Source organism: Ambystoma mexicanum, chromosome 13 (genome assembly GCF_040938575.1).
Source record: "Ambystoma mexicanum isolate Mex_15411 chromosome 13, UKY_AmexF1_1, whole genome shotgun sequence".
Classification (NCBI taxonomy): Eukaryota; Metazoa; Chordata; class Amphibia; order Caudata; family Ambystomatidae; genus Ambystoma; species Ambystoma mexicanum.
Window position 1 is genome coordinate 735,268,247 of NC_090938.1, and position 23,501 is coordinate 735,291,747.

At 46.3% G+C, this 23,501-nt stretch overlaps 1 protein-coding gene across 2 annotated transcripts in view; it reads left to right on the forward strand.

Moving 5' to 3' along the window:
• LOC138521854 (N-acetyllactosaminide alpha-1,3-galactosyltransferase-like) overlaps positions 1-23,042 on the forward strand; it is a 122,894-nt gene extending 99,852 nt beyond the window's left edge. For both annotated transcript variants that reach the window (XM_069634999.1, XM_069635000.1), the window contains 2 exons: positions 6,331-6,468; positions 12,625-23,042. In XM_069634999.1, the coding sequence (XP_069491100.1) occupies positions 6,331-6,468; positions 12,625-13,354 (868 nt within the window). In that variant the 3' untranslated portion in view covers positions 13,355-23,042. The remainder of the gene's footprint in view (positions 1-6,330; positions 6,469-12,624) is intronic.
• Positions 23,043-23,501: the final 459 nt, after the last annotated feature.

The following is a 23,501-nucleotide window of genomic DNA, read 5'->3' on the forward strand; positions in this document are numbered from 1 at the left end:
GTAAGTGGGAGTTTATCCAAGAATAAGGCATGCAAAGAACTCTGCAACCTACGAGAGCGCTCTGCCTGACAATAGCAAAGACAGGCGTATTTCTAATACAAAAAACGTCATCAACACCTAAACACTATAGGGGGCACAAGTCAATTGGGATTGGGTGGCGTCGACTAACTATAGGTGTTGCTGCAGCGGGGTTGGTCTTGGCGGGACGACGTCACTGGTCAGCCTCGTGGGTTGGGTTGGGCCTGGCAGGCCGGCTTGAGGTCATCCGTGCGGTGTTGATGTGCTGGGGCAGCCTGTGACAATGACGAATACCTTTCCTGTCTCATTTGCCCTAGGCCATGCACACTGCAGTTATTCAGAAAATGACATTTAAGTTCATTAATAAATCGCTTCAGCAGCTTATCTTATAAAATAAACACAACACACGAGGAATGCACCTCATGAGAGGTCTGGTGGTTGTCGGTTGGGGTGAGATTTACCTGTGTCCTATTGACCGGTATTTTAGGTCGCGGGACGGGGCTCTGGGGCCTGGGCCGAATGATACATGTCTGTCTGCTGCGTTAGAAGTTATTATATAGATGGGTCTCTGTGTCTTGTCCCAATGATGGGGGTCGTCCTTACACGGGGTCAGGATTCTTGGGGGGTTCGTGGGATTTATGAGAGGGTGCTGGTAGATCAGTGGGTTCATCCGTGGGTTTATTACCGTGCTGTAAATAACACAGGTGGCGGGCTGTGGCCTTGGTTGCGGCGCCGGGGCCTCTGACTCTCTGAAGTAACGCCAGCTTGGTTGGGGGAGGTGAGGGAGCGCGGCACAAGTCTTAGCTTTTTTATCTGGCAGGCTTGGTGGGGTGGGAGAGGGAATGGCCTTGCATATATCCACAAAGGTATTTTCCTCGTGCGTTGCTGATCAGTGGATGCAGAAGTTCTATACTGTTCTGCCTTATTTTGACGTTATTTAGACACATATATATATATACTTCAATTTCGTTACACATTTCTTTAATACAGTCGGTTCCAGTACCTTTTCATTACCTAACATTATATTCACTACATTGTGTGCGTATTGTATGTACATTAGACGTTATACGAGGGATATCTAGGTTATGGCCTACAGAGATTGATGCTCGCCGCTTTGGGTGAATTAAAAAACATATATGAGTTCAAGTTTCTACATACTATTGAAAAACACTTTTACAGATAGAGGTTACACGTTTGGTCAACATCTTTCTCCGTGGTTATAGCAGCATTAGTCCAGACCTGGAGGGATATCATATAACGTTACATTTTTATGGCTTATTCACATTTTAAACAGAAGTAGTTCATTAATACCAATACTTGAATTGTTTTCTACCTTCTTCAGATAGTGATGCTTCAGCTTTTTTCCTCGCTACCCCGGCCTTGCGGTCCGGGTCATACGGGGTGCAATATCACATTGTTACTAATATAATGTTGCCGTGTTGGCATCTCGGGTTTAGCTCATCTCCGACTTTCTCATGGGAACGCACTCGCAGCGGATCTGTCAGGGCTGCTGAGGCGACAGAGATGCATGAAAGGCCCTCCAAAGGTGGGGGCCTCGTTACAGTGTGCTGAACTCACACCATGTTTGCTAGGCAAGATGGCGTCTAGGCCTAACTTAATTTTTGGTAAATGCAAGGACAGGGTGCGTGTGGGCAATGTCGTCGGCGGGTGAATCCTCCTCCACCTGGGCCCGGGTGGCATGAGGGGGCGCCCACCGAGTCATGGTCCCCGTCTGGGGAGGAAGCTGTAGGTGAGGAGGGCCTCGTGGCCATTGCTCCCCTACACCAAACCCAACGGCTTGCAATCGCTTTGGCGTAAAGTGCTATATACAAGTCAATAAATAAAATAAAATAAAAATAAATACATCTATTTTAGTCTGACATCTCTTGCCGTGTGTGTAACGCCGGTGTGCGTTTACCCCTGGGGGACTGGTCCAACGCAGACGTGCACACTATATTACAGATTTGCTGTTTTACAGAAGCAATGAACACACTCCGGAGAGGAAGTCAAATGTATACTACTTGGCATTTATTTAGCAATGAGTAGATAACATGGCAAGTAACCACTACAAATTGCATATGGGCGTCGATTTAGCAAGAATGAGAAACAGTGCAAGTTACCTGTTACAGGTGACACAGAGCACAATCGTACATACCCCAGGTTGTATTACAGCAAAGACCAGGGTGTGTCTCTCTCTCTCTCTCTCTCTCTCTCTCTCTCTCTCTCTCTCTCTCTCTCTCTCTCTCTCTCTCTCTCTCTCTCTCTCTCTCTCTCTCTCTCTCTCTCTCTCTCTCTCTCTCTCTCTCTCTCTCTCTCTCTCTCTCTCTCTCTCTCTCTCTCTCTCTCTCTCTCTCTCTCTCTCTCTCTCTCTCTCTCTCTCTCTCTCTCTCTCTCTCTCTCTCTCTCTCTCTCTCTCTCTCTCTCTCTCTCTCTCTCTCTCTCTCTCTCTCTCTCTCTCTCTCTCTCTCTCTCTCTCTCTCTCTCTCTCTCTCTCTCTCTCTTTCCCCCCCCCCCCCTCCCCCCCGAAGGTTTGCTAACTTGTTGTCTAGGGAAAGGCACTGCTGGACACCTGCCTTCCCATTCCTTCTTCACACCTCCCATCTCAGTGAGTCGGCTTGCACTTCAGCTTGATTTTCCTGTGCAAACTCGTACCTGTTTACCATGGAACATCGCTTGCAAAAGATAAAGAGATCTAAACACTGCAAGCATTCAGTGTGTGCTTCGATAGGCTTTTAACCCTATATCCTACCTTGGCAGGCTGTATGCCTATGCACAATGTGGCTAGTACAGCACGTTGCATGCCTGCGCACGATTTGGTCATTACACCACACCATGTTACATTACTAAGGGCCTCATTGAGAGATTGGAGGTAGCCATGCCACTATTTGCGCCATGGCTGCCTCCAATAACGGGTCCGGCACCGGTCTGGTTCAATGGGGATTTACTGGTGCATTCTGACCCTGGAGGGACCGGTAAATCCCCATTGAACCAACCATTCCCCATTCCCATTTGAGCCCCTATAGGGCTCAATGGGAATGGGGAAGTAGCTAATAACGGTACCGCATTGCGGTACCGTTATTAGCACCCTGGTCCCTTACCGGGACCCGTAAAGGACCAGACCACACGTTCTTTGAGGCTCCCGCTAAGGGACCTCAGAATTGGGCGGTAAGGGATTACCAGCATCGGTCTCCTTACCGGTGCCCGGTATCCCTTACCGCCCAACTTGTAATAACCCCCTAAGTCTGTCTATGGTTTTAGTTCAATAGTGCAGTTCCATTAGATCTTAGCTCATCATCAAAGCCTGCATTGTATTTGTAATTGCATTTTATTGATTTTATATAGCCCTTTTGCCAAATTGCTCTACATAACAGTAGGCAGTGCACTAATAAGGAATGACAATAAATACAGTAAAGGTCAAATATTACTGCGGAGAGAGAGAAAGAAAGTATTGCTTAGGCCGTAAGCGGAAGGAGGGGGGAGGGGCAGCTGATTCCAGTGCTCGGGAGCCAGAAGGGAGAATGAGTAGACACGAGACTGGGCACAAGGAGGTGTAGGAACTGCCAGAATGAAGTGAGTCGGGGATCAGAGAGACCGGTAAAGAGGGGCCAGGCCATGAATGCACTTAAAAACAATACAAAGAACGTGGAAAAGAAGATGAGTATCAAAGGGGAGCCTGGAAGGAGAAACAGGCGAGCGTGGATGGAATTACGAAGAGAAAGGCAAAAAAGAACAAGAATAGAAGAATTCGAGTTTGAGCGAAGAGTGGCCAACTAATAGGCATGAAGACCGACCAAGCGAGCAGAGCAATAGTAGAGACAAAAACAAATCAAGGAGGAAGTGACGCAATGATAGAAAAGGACAAGCTTTACGGACATTATGAAGATGAAAGCGACAAGAACAGGCAGTATTAGAAATGTGAAGTAAAAAAAGAGTGTGTAGAGTCACAAAGTAACTCCGCGGTAGAGGAGAGTGAAAGTTGAGAGGGAGGAAAGGTGAGAATTAAGATGAAGAGAATGATTGGCCATTGAAGGCTGGCTACAAAGTAGGCAAGCGGAAAGAGTAGAGCGAGTAGAGTCCGAGAAGGAAGGAAAAGAAAGACCGATCTGGGAATCATCAACTCGGAAATGACACGGAAGATTAAAAGACAAGCTGGGAGCAGACAAGGGAATAGTACAAAGAAATAACAGAAAGTGGGCCAAGGACAAATCCATGGGGGACTCCACATTGGAGAGGAAGAGGGGGGGCGCTGGCCAGCCCGAGAGACAGAATAGCTGCGATCAGTGAGATGAGCACAAAACCACTGAAGAACAGAGCCAGAGAACCCTAAGATTAAGAATTATTGAGGAGAGCTTAATGAGATGTGCAGAGAGTTATGAATTAATAAAAGAGCTGCACAGTTCCTGTAGAGGGGTAGGGACGAAAGCCAGATTGATAAAGCGGTAAAAGAACGGGATGGTCAGGATAAGATAAAATCCAGGAATAGCCAGAAGGGAAATGGGTCAAGATTGTTTCATTTAAGAATGGGGATGATAATGAAATAATTCTTATCTTAAAACACACTTAATACCAGAGACCAGTTTCCAAGTGCAGACTGGGATTCGAACCTGTGCTATTCTGCATTAGTTTGCTTTCAGGACCAACGCACTGCACTGTCCCTGAGCTATCCTCCCACACGACAATAGCCCGCTTAACTTCAGATGGGAAGGTTGCAGTATGCAAAGAGTCATCACAAAGAGGAAATAGACAGGGAAGACCTGGGGACCTACCTCAGGAGTAAGGGAGGATGGTACAGGGTATCCTTCGAAGCATTGAATTCATCAATACACCATATTGAGCAGTGTTATGATTCATGCATTCTGAAGAATGATTAGCCTGCCTGGGTAAGACCACGTGATTCTGACCGTATCACATGACGTCAGACTAACCCATATAGCCACTAGAGTCAGTGACTGCAAAGAAATGTGGACCATTTGGGCAGGTGAGAGGTCCTGTAGTTAAGATTTACTAATAGGTAGCACAGGATATCCTATACCAAAAGTCCAGTTTGCCTACTATTGTTATTTCCAGATATGTTCTCTTAATGAAGGATTCTAAGACTGAATCGCATTGCAAAGAGGTCTTACCTGATTTGCTTTGCCCGAACTGTGTTGTGGCCTGCCTGTCTTCGTGTGCAAGCTGGTGTCGCAGTGCACGCGTGGAATCTTGGTATGGAATGTTGGGTCGGACAGTGAGCCGGCTGGGGTGTGGATGGACGAGTGGTTGCTCCCCATTTGCTTGCCTGATGTATCCCAAGTGACCTTTTGGAATTGTACAACAAACCTACCTTCGTACTTAACTGTGTGTTCAGCATGGTGCGTCACCTGAAAGAGCCAGGTCACTTCAAACTCTTTGCACAGTGATTAAGAATATACACCTTGAAACATACATACAAAGAATGTGTTACTTATTGGGAAAAGGCGATGGATATTTGGTATACCTATTTTGTGGAAAGTGAATAGCCCCAAGTTTGATTGGTAACAGATTGTGACACCACTCCAGGAACTTGATAATAGATTGCAACAACACTCCAGGCATGTGGTAACAGATTGTGACACCACTACAGGAACATGGTAATAGATTGTGACATCACTCCAAGAACTTGATAATAGATTGCGACATCACTCCAGGCATGTGATAACAGATTGTGACACCACTACAGGAACATGGTAATAGATTGTGACATCACTCAAGAACTTGATTATAGATTGTGACATCACTCCAGACACTTGTTAACAGATTGTGACACCACTCATGAACTTGGTAATAGCTTGTGAAATTACTCCAGGAACTTGGTAATAGATTGTGACATCTCTCCAGGAACTTGATAATAGATTGCGACATCACTCCAACCATGTGGTAACAGATTGTGACACCACTACAGGAACATGGTAATAGATTGTGGCATCACTCCAAGAACTTGATTATATATTGTGACATTACTCCAGGCATGTGGTAACAGATTGTGACACCACTACATGAACATGGTAATAGATTGTGACATCACTCAAGAACTTGATTATAGATTGTGACATCACTCCAGACACTTGTTAACAGATTGTGACACCACTCATGAACTTGGTAATAGCTTGTGAAATTACTCCAGGAACTTGGCAATAGATTGTGACATCTCTCCAGGAACTTGGTAATAGCTTGTGACATTACTCCAGGAATTTGGTAACAGATTGTGACAGCCTTCTTAAAAACGAATAACTTGATGCAACATCACTTCAGAAAACTGAATTCACACTGCTCTCTATTCCATTTCCTTTTCAGATTCTTCCCAAAGGAGCCAGGCGTGACTGCGTGGGGGGCCCCCATTGTTTGGGAAGGAACCTTCAACCGGACAATAGATGATGAGATGCACCGGGCATGCGGCACAGTTATCGGGCTGTCTGTCTTTGCAGTGGGAAAGTGAGTGTCACTTCAGGGCATGCGCACAGGCTAGCATGAAGGCCAGGCCTCGAGGTGGGGCATGGTGACTGTTTCCAATATAGGTGCATGGTTGTGGTGTTGTGAAGCCATGACCAGCGTCACATGGGAAGGGAGGGGGCCGGAAGGCACGAGGAGCGGGGTAGGTGGAAAGGGAGGAGTCAGTCAGGAGTTCTAAGTTAATGAGTAAGGTTGGTTCCATGCTGCCATGCTGCGTCTGTGCTTTATTTACACCGCCATGTGGGAGCGGGGATAAGTCCAACGGTGTGCCGATATCCTTGTTATTGGGCAACCCCAAACTGGCAACTAAGGAGTGGCGGACCCACTATGCATCAGAAGGCGGCTGCAAGGGAGCAGCGTGATGCCGGGCCCAAGGCAGAGTGAATGCGGAGTGCGGCGGTAAGACTACAGTGAGCCATGCGCGTGCGCAAAGAGGTGCGTAGAGCAGCAAAGTACCTGCATGCCAGGGAAAAGGGGCTGCAAGCCCAGGGCACAACACACACGCTGAAGTGCCGGGGCCGCTTTAATGGTCCATACACTCATCCGTTAGTGCTGACAGGTGCAAAAGTAGAGGAACTGTGCTCCCTCAGGGCTGGCAAGAACAAGAGGAAAGGAGCTGTGTTCCTGCAGTAGCAGCCCTAGGCAGGGGCATCACAGACAATATATTGCCAGCAGACAACTGGGCAGGACAGTAGCTGACCCAAGATTGTAAGCCTAGCAAGACAATATCATCAGCTCCCCTCCCCCCACCCAGTCCTACTCCACTATTCTCCCTGTCTCCCGCAGTAAATTGCTCTTCTCACTGTTTTGTTGATTGATTCATATTGTAATTTTGCTTCTACCGTTCTATTGTTTATGTTTTCATGTATTAAGTTGTTCAATTGTACAGCGCTTTGGTGTAAAGCGCTCTATAAATCAATAAATACAAATAAAAATACAAAATATCCGCCCATCACTGCAAGAGAAGGGGCATAGCAGCCCAAAGAGAGAGATACGGTCGCGTGCAGTGCCTGCACCTACAGCAACATGTCTGATGCTGAGACCCTCAAGGTCCCCGCCACGCCACAAGAAGGCCTACTATCGCGCCTACAACTCAACCTAGCCATGCAGCTGCCTAGCCATTTCGACATCATGGAGACCAGCAACTTGGGGCCCAGATCGACAAGGCAGGCCAGAGACTTTTACACCTACATTATGGCCATAGGCCCGCTGGATGATGACAGAAAGCACAGCTTGCTGTTGCTGGCCATAGGGACCAACGTGAGGGACATCTTAGACGAGTTCCCTACTGATTCAACAGATTCGTATGCTGGTCTGTGGGTGGCGCTCACAGAATATTTTACCCCGCACACCAATGTGGACTACGAGCGCCACGTGTTCCAAACTACTAAGCAGAACAGAGGTGAAGCGATGGACGCTTTGTACTGCATATATGCATCCACATGAAGCACTGTGATTTCAACAACTACTCCAATGAGGAAGCCCTACAATCCCAGATCATTGCAGGTTGTGAATCCTCAACATTCCGTAAACGTCTACTACAGAAACCTTGGTTGCGGGACAAAATACTGCAACTGCCCAGATCGAACACAGCCTTGGAAATGCAGGTCGAGGCTATGAGCAACATTAAAGTGTCAACCCCACAATCAGAGTCGGTCAACAAGGTAGTGACATACCCGGCACATCAAAGCAACAGTGACCCTTTCTGCTACAGATGTGGGTATGAATCCCTGCAAAAGGGCGTGTGCCCTGCCGTTGGACAGAAATGTGCGGCATGCTGGGAGGAGAACCATTTCAAGGCAGTGTGCCGAATGTCGTAAATCCAGGCATGTGGGGGAGGAGCAAGTACCACAATGAGACACGTAAAGGAGAGGGCAAGGTCGTACCAGATGGGAGAGCCAACACCCTATGAACACGCACATAGATGACACAAACAAAGGAAGGAGGAGGGGTACCATCATTAGAAAGCCATGCCGGAATGGTACTTTCACCACTCGTCCACTTCTTGGTCTCAGAGGAGATCCAAACAACGCATCTGTACTTAGTGGAGCAATCTCCATTGGACAGCGGCTCCAGATATTCATCCGCAGAAGGACCAAGGAAACAGGATTACTTATACTTGTTGGAAAAACCTAGAGCCAAGGAGTAGAGCCCCATCTTGCTGCTACAAGTAAATGATCTGCATGCTGAGTTCCTGGTAGATACAGGGGCGACTGTCAACATCATCAGTAGAGAGGCCTACAGCAGAATTCCACATGCCCCCAGACTCAAGCCGGCAGAGGTGAACATCTACCCCTACTGGTCAAGGACCCCACTACCGTGCAAGGGGTACTTCATGGCTGAGTACAAGGGACAATCCAGGGAATTACTAATTCATCTATTGGAGACAGCGGCGGAAAGCGGCTGCATCCTGAGCATCAAGGCAGCACTGGACATGGGACTGATCCATGTGCTGTATCGGTTTATGGCAGGAAAATACATAGACTCCACAGCGAGAACAGAACAGATTTTCCCCGCACTTTTCAAAGGACTTGGAAAATTGAAAAACAGACAAATAAAATTGTACATATCCCCAGAGGTGCACCCTGTGGCTCATCACTACCCTATGAACATTCAACTGCAGGTAGAAGAAGAGTTGCACAAACTACTTGAACAGGATATCATTCACTGAGACAACAACCGGACCCACCCCCTGGGTTTCACCCATAGTCCCAGTCCCTAAGAAGGGATCCAATGCCATCAGAATTGGTGTTGACATGCACAGACCAAGTGGGGCGATTATGAGGGAGAGGTATCAAGCCCCGCGGATCACTGCTATGATTTACCTCCTCAATGGTGCTTAACTCTTCTTCAAGCTGGACTTAAATAAGGCATACCAACAGCTGGAGCTGATGAGGAATTCAGATATATAAGTACTTCTGTTACCCGTTTAGGACTCTTCAGGTATAAGCGTCTCAGCTTTGGAGTTTCCTCAGCCACAGAGATCTTCCAGGCTTAGATCTATAATATCATCAAACATATCCCCAACTGTCTGAACTATAGCGACGATATACTGGTGTTTGGGAAAGATCAGGACCAACACAACAACATGCTTCCGAGGGTTTGCATGGCCCTAGAAGCGTCCCACCTCATCCTCAACAAGGAGAAATTTGAGTTTCGGAATGGGATTCTGAGTTTCTTTGAGCATTTGTTCTCAGCCCAGGGCATGACTCCATTTCCGGATCAGGTGGCAGCATTCAACAACACTGCTCTGCCCACCAACCTATCAGACTTGCGTCAGACTTGCGCTCATTCCTGGGGCTAGTGAGTTACTGTACCCGCTACATTCAGAATTGTGCTTTGATGAGCGAACCGCTCAGAGCCCTCATGAAGACACAGGTTTCATTTGTGTAGTGTGAGGCCTGCCAGGAAACTTTTGAGATTATTTGAGAGTGCATATCGTACGCAGATAACATGGCCTACTTCAAAACAGCAAGAGACACCAAACTCACAGTCGACGCAAGGCCGGTGGGACTGGGTTCCATTTTTCCACATGTAGACCCGGAATCACCCAACAAATGGCGCATTGTTTCATACGCCAGCAGGAGTCTATCTAAGACAGAACAGGCCTACTCACAGGCCGAGAAGGAAGGTGTGGCTGTGGTGTGGGCCTGCAAACACTTCCATCTGTTCCTGTGCAGAAAGTCTTTCACAATAGTGAGGGACCACCAGGCCCTACTGTTCATGTACAGCAACCCCCAAGACAAAATGCCTCTCAGGATTGCAACACTACAGATTTCAAATAAAACACCAGCCTGGGAATGAAGAACCTTGTGCAGACTTCCTATCTCGCCATCCTGTTGCCTCTGTGGTGACAGGTACGATGATCGTGGACCAGTACATTCATTACGTGGTACAGGCCGCTGCCCCAAAAAGGGTTGACATCAGCCAGATCATTCAAGAGACAGAGAACGACCAGGCAGTCCAGATCCTCCTCATGTGTCTGGGGTCAAAAAGATGGAAACAAGAAAAACAGGTGGGGAGTGTGTCTGCCCCGAGGTGCAATGAGACATTGAGAAAATGCTACTCATCAATGACAAACTAACTTGTTCGGAGGAGGGATTGCTTTCGAAAGGGACAAAGATTGTTATCCCTCAAACACTAAGATGGAGGATACTAGAACCCGAATGAGGGACACAGGGTCATAGTATCAACAAAGCGGCTTCTACGACAGAACGTCTGGTTCCCTTTCCTGAATGGTCAAGTCGACGCACTCCTCAAAGACTGTCCCACGTGCACCGTCATTAAAACGCATACCAGACCTGAACCCCTGGAACTGATGGAACTACCAGAGAAGGCATGGGACGAAATCGCCATTGATTTCTTTGGTCCAATTGACAGGGGTGACTACGTGCTAGCAGCTATGGACGAATACTCCCGATTTGTAGAGTTACAGCCTGTGTGCTCCACAGTGGCATATCACACCATACTGGCTCTCGACAGGATGTTCACGGCCTATGGTGTTCCGAGAGTAGTGAAGTCTGACAACGTTTTACAGGTCAAGAACATTTGTCGAATACATGAGATTCCAACACCGAAGAAAAAAAACCTTATGGCCCCATGCTAATGGGAGGGTAGAGCGTTTTATGAGCAACATCAAAAGAAACATCCAGATCACTCACCTGACTGGACAACCAGTAGAGAAAGTGCTCTATCAACTCTTGAGGGATTATCGAAATACTCCACACAGCACCACAGGCAAGGCCCCTTTGGAAATCATGTTTGAGCATAACATCAGAACACAACTGCCACATGTTACCCTATCCGAGGAAGCCAACGTGGATGATTGGGTCATGATGGATCAAGATGCCCGAGCGAAGGAGGGGATGAAGCGTCAGGCTGATGCCAAGAGACAGGCTCATGAGACAAACCTGAAGGAGGGGGACACTATCATCAAAAGACAACCTCACACTCACAAGCATACGGCAGCATTTAACAGTGCCCAATATCATGAAAGTAAAGGGGTCTCTCTTAACAGCCGGTGATGAACGACGGCACGTGACACGGAACTCCTCACATTTCAGGAAGATACCTGTGTAGAGCGAGAAGAGACAGACCCAGTGGAGTCTGAAGACCCCTATGAAGGAGATGGGGAAGAGTCTGGCCGTGACATGTGGGCCCACCCGGCTGGCCTCAGACCAGAAAGGGTGCAGGTGAGTCATCCTGGTCGACCTCAGAAGGCCAAGAAAATACCTCATAGACTCATTGAAGAAATTGATTGAATGTTAACTGTTTAAAAAGGGGGAGGTTGTTGTGTTGTGAAGCAATGATCAGCATCACGTGGGAAGGTAGGGGGCTTGAGGGCATGGGTTGCGGGCCAGCCAGAAAACGAGGAGTCAGTCAGGAGTTGGAAGTAGACGAGTAAAATTGGTTCTATGCTACCCTGCTGTGTCTGCTTTATTTACAGCACTGTGTGGGAGCGGGGATAAGTTCAAGGGTGTGCCAAGATCCCTGTTATTGGGCAACACCATGACAGCTGGGCAAAGGAGCCAGATGTGTAGGTGTGGGAAATGGACACAGTAAGGCAGCAGGCCCAGGTGCTTGGTCACTGGCAATGAGGTACAGTGTGATGAGCAGGTTGTAGGGATGCAGCAGGACCTGATGTGCAGGAAAATGGCATGGCTGGTGTACAGGTGGGCAACATTGTCTGGGAATCTGCAAGATGTCAGGGTGTGCTGTACAAGAGGACAGCTGGCTATGCGATCAGGCAACCACTTTTACCTGGTGTGCAGTTGAGCTATGTAGTCAAGCTGCGATCAGCGTTGCCTGTCTCGCTGGGACTCTCGGCTGAGTCAGTGTATAGAGGGGGCAGGTGCACAGGCATGTGGTGAAATCAGGGGGCAGGCGGGTGAACATGTATGAAAATCAGTTGATCAGACTAGCAGGAGCAGATATTAATTTTTGTTATAGAGCCCTGTGCGTGGGTGGTGCTGGGTGCAGAATCAGGGGCAGACAGGAGTGCCAATCACTTGGGTAGTAGTGACTGGTTTGTGGCAGGTAGTAAGGAGGGGTGGTCTCTCTCGCTCTCTCTTTGCATCCTTTGTCCGCTGGCACTGCACTGACACATTCTCATGTTGCCCGTGTCTTCCCTGTGTTCAGGTACCTTCCAAGATATCTGGGGCACTTCCTGGAAACGGCTGAGCGCCACTTCATGATTGGCCACCCTGTTGTCTACTACGTCTTGGTGGATGATATCTCCCTAGTGCCCAAACTCCCTCTGGCACCCAGAAGGACCATGGTGGTGACCAAGATCAAGAAGTATGCCCGCTGGCAGGATGTCAGCATGATGCGCATGAGGGACATCATTGAGCTGGTGGTCCCTCGCGCGCAGCAGGAGGTGAACTTTCTCTTCTGCATGGATGTGGATCAGGAGTTCACATCTCACTATGGAGTTGAGGCCCTCGGCGAATTGGTGGCCCAGCTCCACTCCGCACGCTACATGATGTGGAGGATATTCTTCACATATGAGACCAACCCTGCCTCTGCAGCTTACATCGCCCCTGGAGAGGGCGACTACTACTATCATGCAGCCACCTTTGGCGGGGTGGTGCCCGAGGTCGAAAAGCTTGCCCGTGCCTGCCTGGAAGGCATTGAGAAGGACAAGAACAATGGACTAGAGGCTATCTGGCATGATGAAAGCCACCTCAACCGATATCTCCTACACACAAAGCCCACCAAGCTCTTATCACCAGAATACAACTGGGGTGGCTATATAAATGTCAGATACAACAGACTGCGTTGGATGCCAAAGGAATATGTAGTTGTGCGTGAGAGCCAAACCTTAATCCACCCAACTGTGGGCCCTGAAGTATCCTTCGTGGGCAACTGACCTAACTGCATCCTGGGTGTACCAACTGAGCTTATGGCCCTTGGAACGTGCATTTATGGCTGGATGTCCAAATCACTGGACAAACTTAAGAAGATGACAAGTTGCTGTTTTGTTACCATTTATCTAAAACAAGGAGTGTACAACGAACATCAACGGACATACTCTCATTCGCTCAGCGATTTCCACAAAAAATACAACTATATACTTCTTTATGCGTCAGAATGATGTCATGCTACTTGGCAATAGTTAAAACCTATCAAGGGTTGGGATTGGTCAAGGGACACATCTAGATATACAATCACATAGGGGCTTGGTTTGTTATTGGCTGTCCGATATCAGGTGGAAAATGTATGCCTACCTCTTCATACGTGTCATTTATGAAATATCAGTTACACAGTGTTTCATTGGTTTCTTAAGCTATAAGGTCCTTCGTTATACGGACTAATACAATTGGTTTGGCACGCTTGTGCCATTTCTGGAATATTCGGTTCAATTAGCAACATGTAAGCTAAGACCCAGGTGCAAGTAGAAAGGACATGAGGCTGCCCGACCACCCAATTAGCCGAGCATCTCTCATCACCCATACCTTCTGCCATGAAATTCTCTTTGTACTTGGCCTTGCAGAGTATTCTCGTCCTGGGAATGCAATGGGAGTGAGGGCATTCACTATTGTATCTGGAATGCCAAGTTCAAGCCTTCCTTTTCTCTGTCTCACTCTCTACCTGTGGTGTTCCCCAGGGGTCTAACCTCTCTCCCTGGCTTTTCAACCAATACCTGGAACCTCTTGACCACTACATTGCTGCTCTCTGCTTCAACTTTCAGTGATATGCGGATGACACTCTGCTGGTCTTCAGGCTCCCCTCTGCCACCTCTTCTCCCTCTCTCATCTCTGACTGTTTGTCTGTAATTCCGGAGTGGTGTGCTGGTAATGATCTGTGCCTTAATGCCAGTAAGACAGAGATCCTCCTTATCGGCACACCTGCTCCTTCATTTCCTGTCTCTCTCTGGCTGGCCTCCCTTGGCCCTCTTCCTGCTCCCACCTGTGAGGCCAAAACCCTTGGGGTCATCTTCAACTCCACACTCTCCTTTTCTCCTCATATCTCTGACATGTCTAAGAAGTCAAACTACCAACTGCACCTGCTCAGATGTATTCTTCTTTTCCTCACCTTCCCCCAGAAGCTCACTGTCTCCAGAGCTCTGGTTCTCTCTAGGTTGGACTACTGCAATAGCCTCTTTCTAAATCTGCCTGCTTCTACTCTCCGCCCTCTGCAACTCATCCAGAACAGGATTGCAAGACCTGTTATTGGCGTCAAGCCCAGGTATCGTATCCCTCAAGCTCTGAAATCTCTTCATTTGCTCCGAGTGGCTGCAGGGATCAGGTTCAAGACCCTCTGCATTGTCCACAAGGCCTTCTGGGGCCTGGGTACTCTTTACCTCCAACTCTCTCTTTGGAAATATCTTCCTACTCAAGCTCTTCGCTCCTCTATCTCCAACTCCCCCAGGGACAGTTGCTTCTCCAAGCAACGAGTTGGTGGTAGATCTCTTCCTTCGGCTGGGGCCTCCCTCTGGAACAGCCTCCCTGCCTCTCTGAAACTTGAGCAGAACCATCTCTGGTTCCGGAAGCATCTCAAGACCTTCCTTTGCTTCTGCCTTCTCTCTTCCTCTCTCCTGCTGATCTCCTGTCTGATACTTCACTGGTCACCTGGCTACCGTCTGAATTCTGGCCCAGGTCCCTGCCCGCCCAGTTGCACACATGCACTGCCTCCGGCAACCTTTGCACTTGGGGCCGTATCTGTAATCCTACAGTCCCCTTACCTGCACTTATTTGACAACTGCTGTCTACACTTAACCCTTGCACTCGCCACCTGCTGGCCGCACTTCTGATGTTGTTTGAACCTGTGTACGGCACTTGCTCTTCCTCCCTTTACCCCTCTCCTGGCACTTTTCTTCTCCCATTCCCCTGCACTTGCGCGATCTCAATGTCACTTGGCCTTGTCCTCCCTCTGTTTCCCTCCCTTGCCCGTCGCGCCTTGAAACACTTGTATGTAGGCGCGTTATAAATGCCATATCATATCATATCATTTCCATCCTCTACTCATGTGACAAGAGACCACGATTCTGCTCATTCTGCAAGCTTTTAAATGTTTTAAATGAATTAAGACTTGGCATCTTTTGTGTTCTTTCTTGCACTTTAACGTGCAAGGATTCATCCTGCCCACACACGTTACTCTTCAGCGTAGATATCTGACCTCGACTTCTCAGTGCTTGACTTCAGGCAAGACAGCCTCCCAACGCAGCTTCAATAACCTGCTATTCTACTGCAACACAGTGTTTCATTCTTTCTCCATGATTCTTTGCCATACTTATTTCATGATACCAGTTCCCAGTTTCTGTACAATGGTGTCTCAGCCTGCATTCTCTTTACTACTTATATCTAGTCTATGTGATGACTTGATCTATCTTGCGTTTCAGCGTCTGTACATTCTTCATACTTATAATTTCTGCAGCACTTTTTACTGTGCAATCTTCTTCTTTTACACTTTAAGGTTCAAGTGATTCTTTACTTTGTCATTTCGTCTCTAAGATCCATACATTGTATTCATTTAATATTTCAGGACTTTGTGCACTCCTTCGTATAACGTCATCAGTTCATTTTCCTAGCTCCTTCTCATATTCCTTCAGGGAGCTCCTCCTGTAGGCTGTCATCAACTTGAGGGTACATTCAATATGGCCGTCTTAATGGATACCATCTTCCATATTCTCGCTGTACTATTGGTACAGTAGCTGAGGTTAGACAGGGCATGGTCTCATGGCTTCAATACAGGGGAGGTAGGGGGGTAAGATCTCCTGCGGATATGTATGTCTGCTCCTCTAAATTCCCCCCTTTGGTTGAGTCCTTGACCACCTCCTCAGGGTTTCCTGCTTCTTTGAATCTTCTATTGAAGAAAGGTTTCTTTGGTATCCATATCTTCGTCACCCCCCTCAGGGTGCCTTCATTTTTTATGTGTTCGTCCACACTCCAGGTCATATAACTACATTCTCCACTTGGGGTACAGAAGACCCAACGTTCCATGTAATTCTTAGGATCTCTTGGGTACATGAACTTCATTCCCTCAGGTGCCACAATACTGGCTTTTATGCGGTCCAGTCTGAGCGTTGTCTTCTGTTTTCACCCTTCACATCAATCATGATCTTCATTCCTTCTGCTTTCTTTGCTGTTTTCTGGCATTGTCCAATTATTATCCTTATAATGCAGAATCCAAACATTATCATCACCAATATTGCTCCAAGGAACTTGAATATACTCACCATCCAATCGGGAATCCATGAAAACAGGTATGAGAAGAAATCGTCATCTCCAATAGCCTCTGTCTCCTCCTCTATTTTCCTGTGAAATTCTGTCAACATGGTTATAGCATCCATCAGAGTCCCGTTCTCACTGTTATGCAATGGTAGGAATGTACAGCAAGAAGGCCCGACCATGGCGCAAACATCTCCTTCCATTGCTGTAATCATGTCAAGGACATACCTGTTCTGTAGCGCCATCAGCCTTATGGCCCTCAATTCTTCCTTTATGGTGTTGAATCCTTTTATAGTAGCATTGATTGTCTGTAACAGCTCCCACCTGGTAATCTGTAGCCATTTGACATTGACTACTGTTTGGAGTGCAGGCATGAATATAGATGCCATTATCATACAGTCTTGCTGAACAACTTGTGTTCATCAGGAATATCTTCATAAGCCTTCATTGATTTTGATGAGAAATAGTTCTCTCTTTTCATCCGACAGAGTACAAGTGGCCTTCTTTTTCACAAGTGCTCATCCACTTATGGAAATCCCTCGATATTCAGGTCACTCTGGAGAATCACCAAGGCTGGAACATGGATGAGAACGATGGAACACACTCCTCCCCAGTTCCTGGGCAACTTCATATATCCTCTGGATCCACAGGCCCAATATCAATCCATTAGGACAGCAGTCCCTCTCTTCATTCCTGGGATGTCAATTATGTTCTTGCATCCTTTATTTTCTCCAACTTGGACTTTACCATTGCTTCGAAAGCACATTGTTGCATTAATCGATGGGACTACAGCCATTGGTCCTGATTCGTCATCCACCAATGTGAGCAGTTTAGAGTTCTCGGCCCATGACTTTAGGCACTCATTGTTCACTTTCACCACCTTGTGCACTGGCATACTCATGGCATACGGGATGAGAGAGCAGACGCTCATCAGATGCTCTCTCCCCCATCTTTTTCATATGTTGGTACCACATATTATTCCCCAAGTGAGCCGAATTATCAAGATAGGTATTTATCCCTGGTTATCTTCTTCTGCATCCCTCCTATGTCGTCTGACATGCCCAAACAGGTCAAAGAAATTTTCATCATTTGCATTCATACTGGGAAATATCACAGGTGCTGTGTTTTCAATTAACGCTATTCTCAAACGGCATATGCCATGCTTTGGGGATCACACACTTCTTACCACATGGATAAGATATACGATATTCAAAAGGAAGGTGTATTAAACAGGTGTCTATACCACAAAACAGGACAAGAAGAACCAATGATATATCAAATTATCACATTAAAAGGTATTTTTATTTATTAAATGTGTAGAGTAAAAACTCCTAAAATGATCAAATTACATAAAACTCAATATCAAACACGATGCATAAAACATGTAAAACATACACTTTACAAGACACAAGGAAAACACGTACTGTGGGTTAATTGTTGTAATAATTGCAACATTTCTCCGTATGAAAATTCACACTGGAGTAATTTGTCAAATTCTAAAGTGCAATTGGTATATTTCTCAAACCCAACTTCTACAGGTTTCTGTCCTTAAAACACAGACAAATGTAGGACATTCATCAGGGGTAAAATTGCTTGTGTATTTCTAGTGATAATTCTTCTTTCCTATCACTTTCTTTCTGTCAGTTCCTCAACAATGATGAATCCTTCTAGAGTGTGGTAAAAGAATCCACAGTCTATGCACACCAAACAAATTGGTGACAGGATGGGCGATTTCCTTTTAAATGGGGAAGATCACTCGGAACCTCCTCTTCCTCTATGAGTGTTGCAGGTAAGTTCTATTGCTGTTGAAGGAGCGTATTCCACAAAGGCTGTAGATGTTTTGTGGTGCGATTTGTGTTCCTTAATTTCAAAAATCTCCTTCCCGATTCCCGTGTTGTTTGTTCTTGGTCAGCGGGTACTAGAGGGAGGGTCTGGCCTTTGTAGATTTTTACATCACCCAAATGTAACCAAGCTCTTCTTCTAGATACCTTAACTGCAGTATGGGAAACTTCTTCTACATAAAAAGGTCAGTTAAATCTTGGCTCATGTCACCTATGGGTGAAGTTTTTAATAAGCACTTGGTCTCCAACATATAATTTCAGTGGTGAAATAATTTGCTCGAATTGGTTACTGGGCCGTCCTCTTCTAATTGATTTGATTAGATTTTTTATTTATATCGCACACCATTGACACTGAGGCATAAGGGCCCGACATACAAACAAATACAAAAATTAATCGCCAAATGCTAAACACAAAATCTATAAACAGGGGCAATTTAGACAATATCAAAAACATAATGAAAACAACAACTATTATAAAAAAAATATGCAAACAAATAAGAAAGATCAATTCAGGACAATTTTTAACTTGGTGGACGAGTGCAAGTCCTGCAATTTTGCAATCCTATTCAAGAACATAGGTAGGCTACTGAAACCACAACCTATAATAATACAGTCAGTGTTATCAGTGGAACACCAGTTGTCAATCTGAGTTCTACGGAGGACTTTCAAGTCCTGAGTTCTAATACAATTGGGCCCCGCCTTTTGATTGAGCCAAGCTAAAATGTTATTCTTCAATGCCTCCCTTGATTGAGGGTGACTTGGCTTGGCAACGTTAGTAATGATAATATTTCTCGAGTCCAGAACAAAAAGCTGTGGGTTAGGGTCCATAATCTTAGCTATTGTTCCTTTTTTTCGTCGAATATCCTTGGAGAGGGGAAAAGCCGATAAAGTAACCGGCTTGGAAGGAGGCAAAGTACCCTGCGGTAGAATTTCCCCCTCTGGACAGAGAGCAGAGAGAGCCACTTTCGCCTGCAAGGACAGACCTTTTTGGGAGAACTCTATGGGGTCTGTTTCACAGCTCTGATGAGACCCTTTCTGAAGGGGAGGAGTTTGGAAAGCCTTTTCTGTTCCTTTGAGGTCCTTTTGACTAAGCTTCTGCAAAGCTGACTAGTGTGGCAAAGGTCTTTTTGGGCCCACAGAGACCATCCAAGACTGGAGTTCTTCAATGTTTGAGCAGAGCATGCACAAGGTCCCGCAGCATGTGTTCTTTAAGAGACAACCAGTTTTCTGGTGCCTCAGTTTCCACTAAACACCTATCAGTTCCTTCTACAGTTACTTCACCTGGGTGTTCCCTTTGTTTGTTAGCTGCTGAGCCAACGGAGTCCGGGCGCCCAATAATTTGTTAACCTCAAGTAACGCCCCATTTACCCCTGCATGGGCAGCAAGAGGGTCTGGTACCTTTAGACAAAATTGCATGGAGGTGGATAGAAGGGGGCATGCAACACTCTTGAGGTCTTTGTTAGTAAGCAGGAGATTAGTGAGTAAAAGATTCTCTTTCTGAAGTTTTTGTCTCCTCTTAGCACTTAGTGCTAGAACATCTGATAGGTGGCTGCCTCTTCTATGAAGAGCCGGGGGTGGTGATTGTAGGGAAGGATCCACCCAACCCACACCACCATACTGAGTGCTGGTGGGACATGATCCATGACTAGAGGCAGTTTTGGGTGTAGTAGGCCGGTCTGTACCCTTGACACTGCTAGACATGGTTTACAGATTATTAGCTGACATACCACCAAGAGGGGGTGACATTTCAGAAGCCAAAGTAAAACAAGGCAAAGTACAGCTGGAGGCAGGAAATAACAGGTGCTTGACAGGTGCTTACCTGCAAATGCTGCGCTCAGCCCATCGGACCACTAGGCAGGCAGCTAAGAGGTGCAACGTGGAAAGCTGCAGGTTTTCCTTCGAAGTGGGCTGTAGGGCAAACCCTCGGGAATCGACTCGAGTAGCTCGAGTAATCCTGGGGTTAGCTTGGGTCTATAGCATTGGTAAATTAACGTTTACCACGGGCTGAGGGAAGAGGCTATGGGCTCAGGGGATTCAAAGGGTGTTGAATGATATGGTCCAACACCATCAGCGACACCATCCATGTCCGATATCCCTGCAGCCCCACGGCCGATCTCACTCCTCCACTGCCGCGCGGGATTCGAGGAAGGGACCCTGCTCAGGGAGAGAGCTACGTCAGGCCGCACCGCCTAGAGCGGCCACCTCCGGCAGCAGTTCCTCCAGAGAAACATGGGCTGTGACAATGATAGTGAAAATGACCCCTCCCTCCAATGCTTGACTTGATCTGGAATGAAACAAACTCTGGTAGTCATACATATCAAATAATCGTGCATCTCATCACCTATAGTCTGCGCTACACTCTGGGCATCACTCCTGACTCTAGATGGGGGCATAAGGGGCATCCTCATGAGGTGCCCTGTTACTAGTTCATAGGGCGTAAGGTGATGGTCCGAACCTGGCTAATTTCGAAGGGCATACAAGGCTAAGGGTAGGCAATATAGCCATCCATTTTTCAAATGTAATCTGATCTTTGCTATCCTTTCCTTAAGGAGGCTGTTGAGCCTCTCACATATTCCGTTTGCTTGTAGGTGATAAGCAGAAGAAAACATATGCTTCATTCTATCATATCATATCATGCTCAATAGAAACCCTATTTGTTCAAACAGCTCATTGACAAAGGGTAGCCCATTATCTGACCTCAATACTTGACACACACCCTATCTTGGAAATACTTCATGCACTAGAAACTTCAATGTGCACGTGGCATCAGGATGTGTACAAGGACCTGCCTCGATCCATCGACACACCACCACTAACAGATAGCTAAATCCATTACACGTCTGCAGCATATCGAAGTGGTTGATATGCAAATGCTGAAACTGGCCATTTGGACGGGTTAATTACTCCTCTGATTGCTCTTAGCGTATGCCCAGCCATGAACTTCTGACACACGATGCAATTCACAATGAACTGTGCAACGTGTTCCAATAGATTGGGAACAAACCTGTCCTCTCCGATGGTGGCAGCAAAACTTTCTCAGGTTATATGCGCAGGGCAATGCAGCTGCTCAAGTGCATCACTGGCTTTCCAGTGCTTTCCTGTCTCCATAGTGCTTCCACGGGGGATAATGAATACCCCTACGACTCCCTAGCTCCTGCTCTTCTTGTTGGTCTCTACCTTGTATCTCTATTAGTTGCATAATTGACAGCATATTAAATCCCTCTCGTACCAGCATGCTTCTACTCAATACTTCTTTAATATTTTCAGTTTCGTAACTCGAAAAATATCTGAGGACTATGCAACCATTTTGGCTTCTACATCTGCGGCTTCGTTTCCACGAGAGATAACGTCTGTTCGTTTAATATGCTGTACACATTTTATGACCACTATGGCTACTGGGAGTTGTAGTGCCTTAATAATTCTGTCCAATAAAGACGCGTGTTGCACTGGAGTGCCGTCTGCACAGAGATAACCCCTCCTTTTCCAGCGCGAAAGCCCTGCATGTATGGTTGACGTCACATAGGAGGAGTCACTATACACGTCACTTCCTGATCCCAGTGTTTCTTGAGCGCAACAATAAGTGCTACCAATTCTGCCACCTGTGCCGAAAAATGGGATGGTAGTCTTGCACCCACCACTACCTCAAATTCACCATGTAATCCGTGTCTTACAACTGCGGATCCCGAATGCCTCTCCCCACTAGTTTGGTCAATTTTTGAAGAACCATCAATAAAGAGAATCTCTCCTCCCGCTAAAGCATTTTCTTTCGCATAGGGTATATCATCATAAAATTCGACATAATTAGCACAGTCATGCACATGATCACCTTCTTTTACAGGTTCAGCTATAAACGTGGCTGGGTTCACTATTTCACACCTTACAATTTTAATCGCTGGATTAGAATTTATCACTTCATAGGCAGAAGCTCTTTGTGTCATCAATCCACGTATAACGCCATGGCACAACCCATGGTAATACTTGTGGAGTTCTCAATTGCAAATGCAGCAGCAGTCAAAGATTGTTCGCATGGAAAATGTCCTTCCATGACTGGATCTAAAATCCCACTGTAATATGCCAAAGGTGTATACCCTAGTATTGTTCTTTGTGTGAGTACTGCTGTCATTACTGACCCATTAGTGTGTGAAAACAAATACAATTCTTCATTATAATTGGGGATTCCCAAAACTGAAGCTGTACAAATTGCCATTTTTAATTCCTCAAATTTTTCCTCCATTTCTTCAGTCTGTTCTATCTTTTCCTTATCAACTTATGCTTTCTTAAATGCTTGCAGCAGCAGTTTTGTGTATGTGCTTCAGTCGAATACCCAGGCTCTGCAATAATTGCAACAGCCCAGAAATTGCTGCATTTGCCTCACTGTTTTTGGCTTTAGTGTCTTTATGATAGCCTCAGCTCGCTCAGGTGTCACCTTCTTTCCTTCATGTGAAACTAACTGGCCTATGTACAACACCTCTTCCTGGCCGTACTGTAATTTCTCCTTATCCACTTTGTATCCCTTGTTTGCCAATATAGTCATTAACTGAACAGAGTCCTGCCTACATTTATTCTCTGTTTCACTACAGATTAATATGTCATCTACGTACTGAATTACCACACTCTTGAGCTCAATGTTACCTATATCCATCTGTAGGACCCTGTTAAAGGTACCCTTGAGGTAAACAAGTATGTTTTAATCTCTTTTGTTTAAATAGTGGCCCTGTGAGTCTTTGTGCAACGTGTAAGGAACCCATGGTGGCAACAGTAAAGACAGACACAAGTGATCACAGTTCAATGGTGTTTATTAAACTGTTTAGGTAAGTTGGAAAAACGCCTATTCTAAACCAAAATCTAAGTTGGGAGTAAGCTTCAACCACTAAATAATAATAAGGCAGTCCTAGTGGTATATTTGTCAAATAAAAGGGACTATACTAAGAAAAACATATTGCCAATCCTTACGCTAAATACAAAAGAAGTGTGGGATAATGTTCCTAAGAAAGAAGGAAGTGTT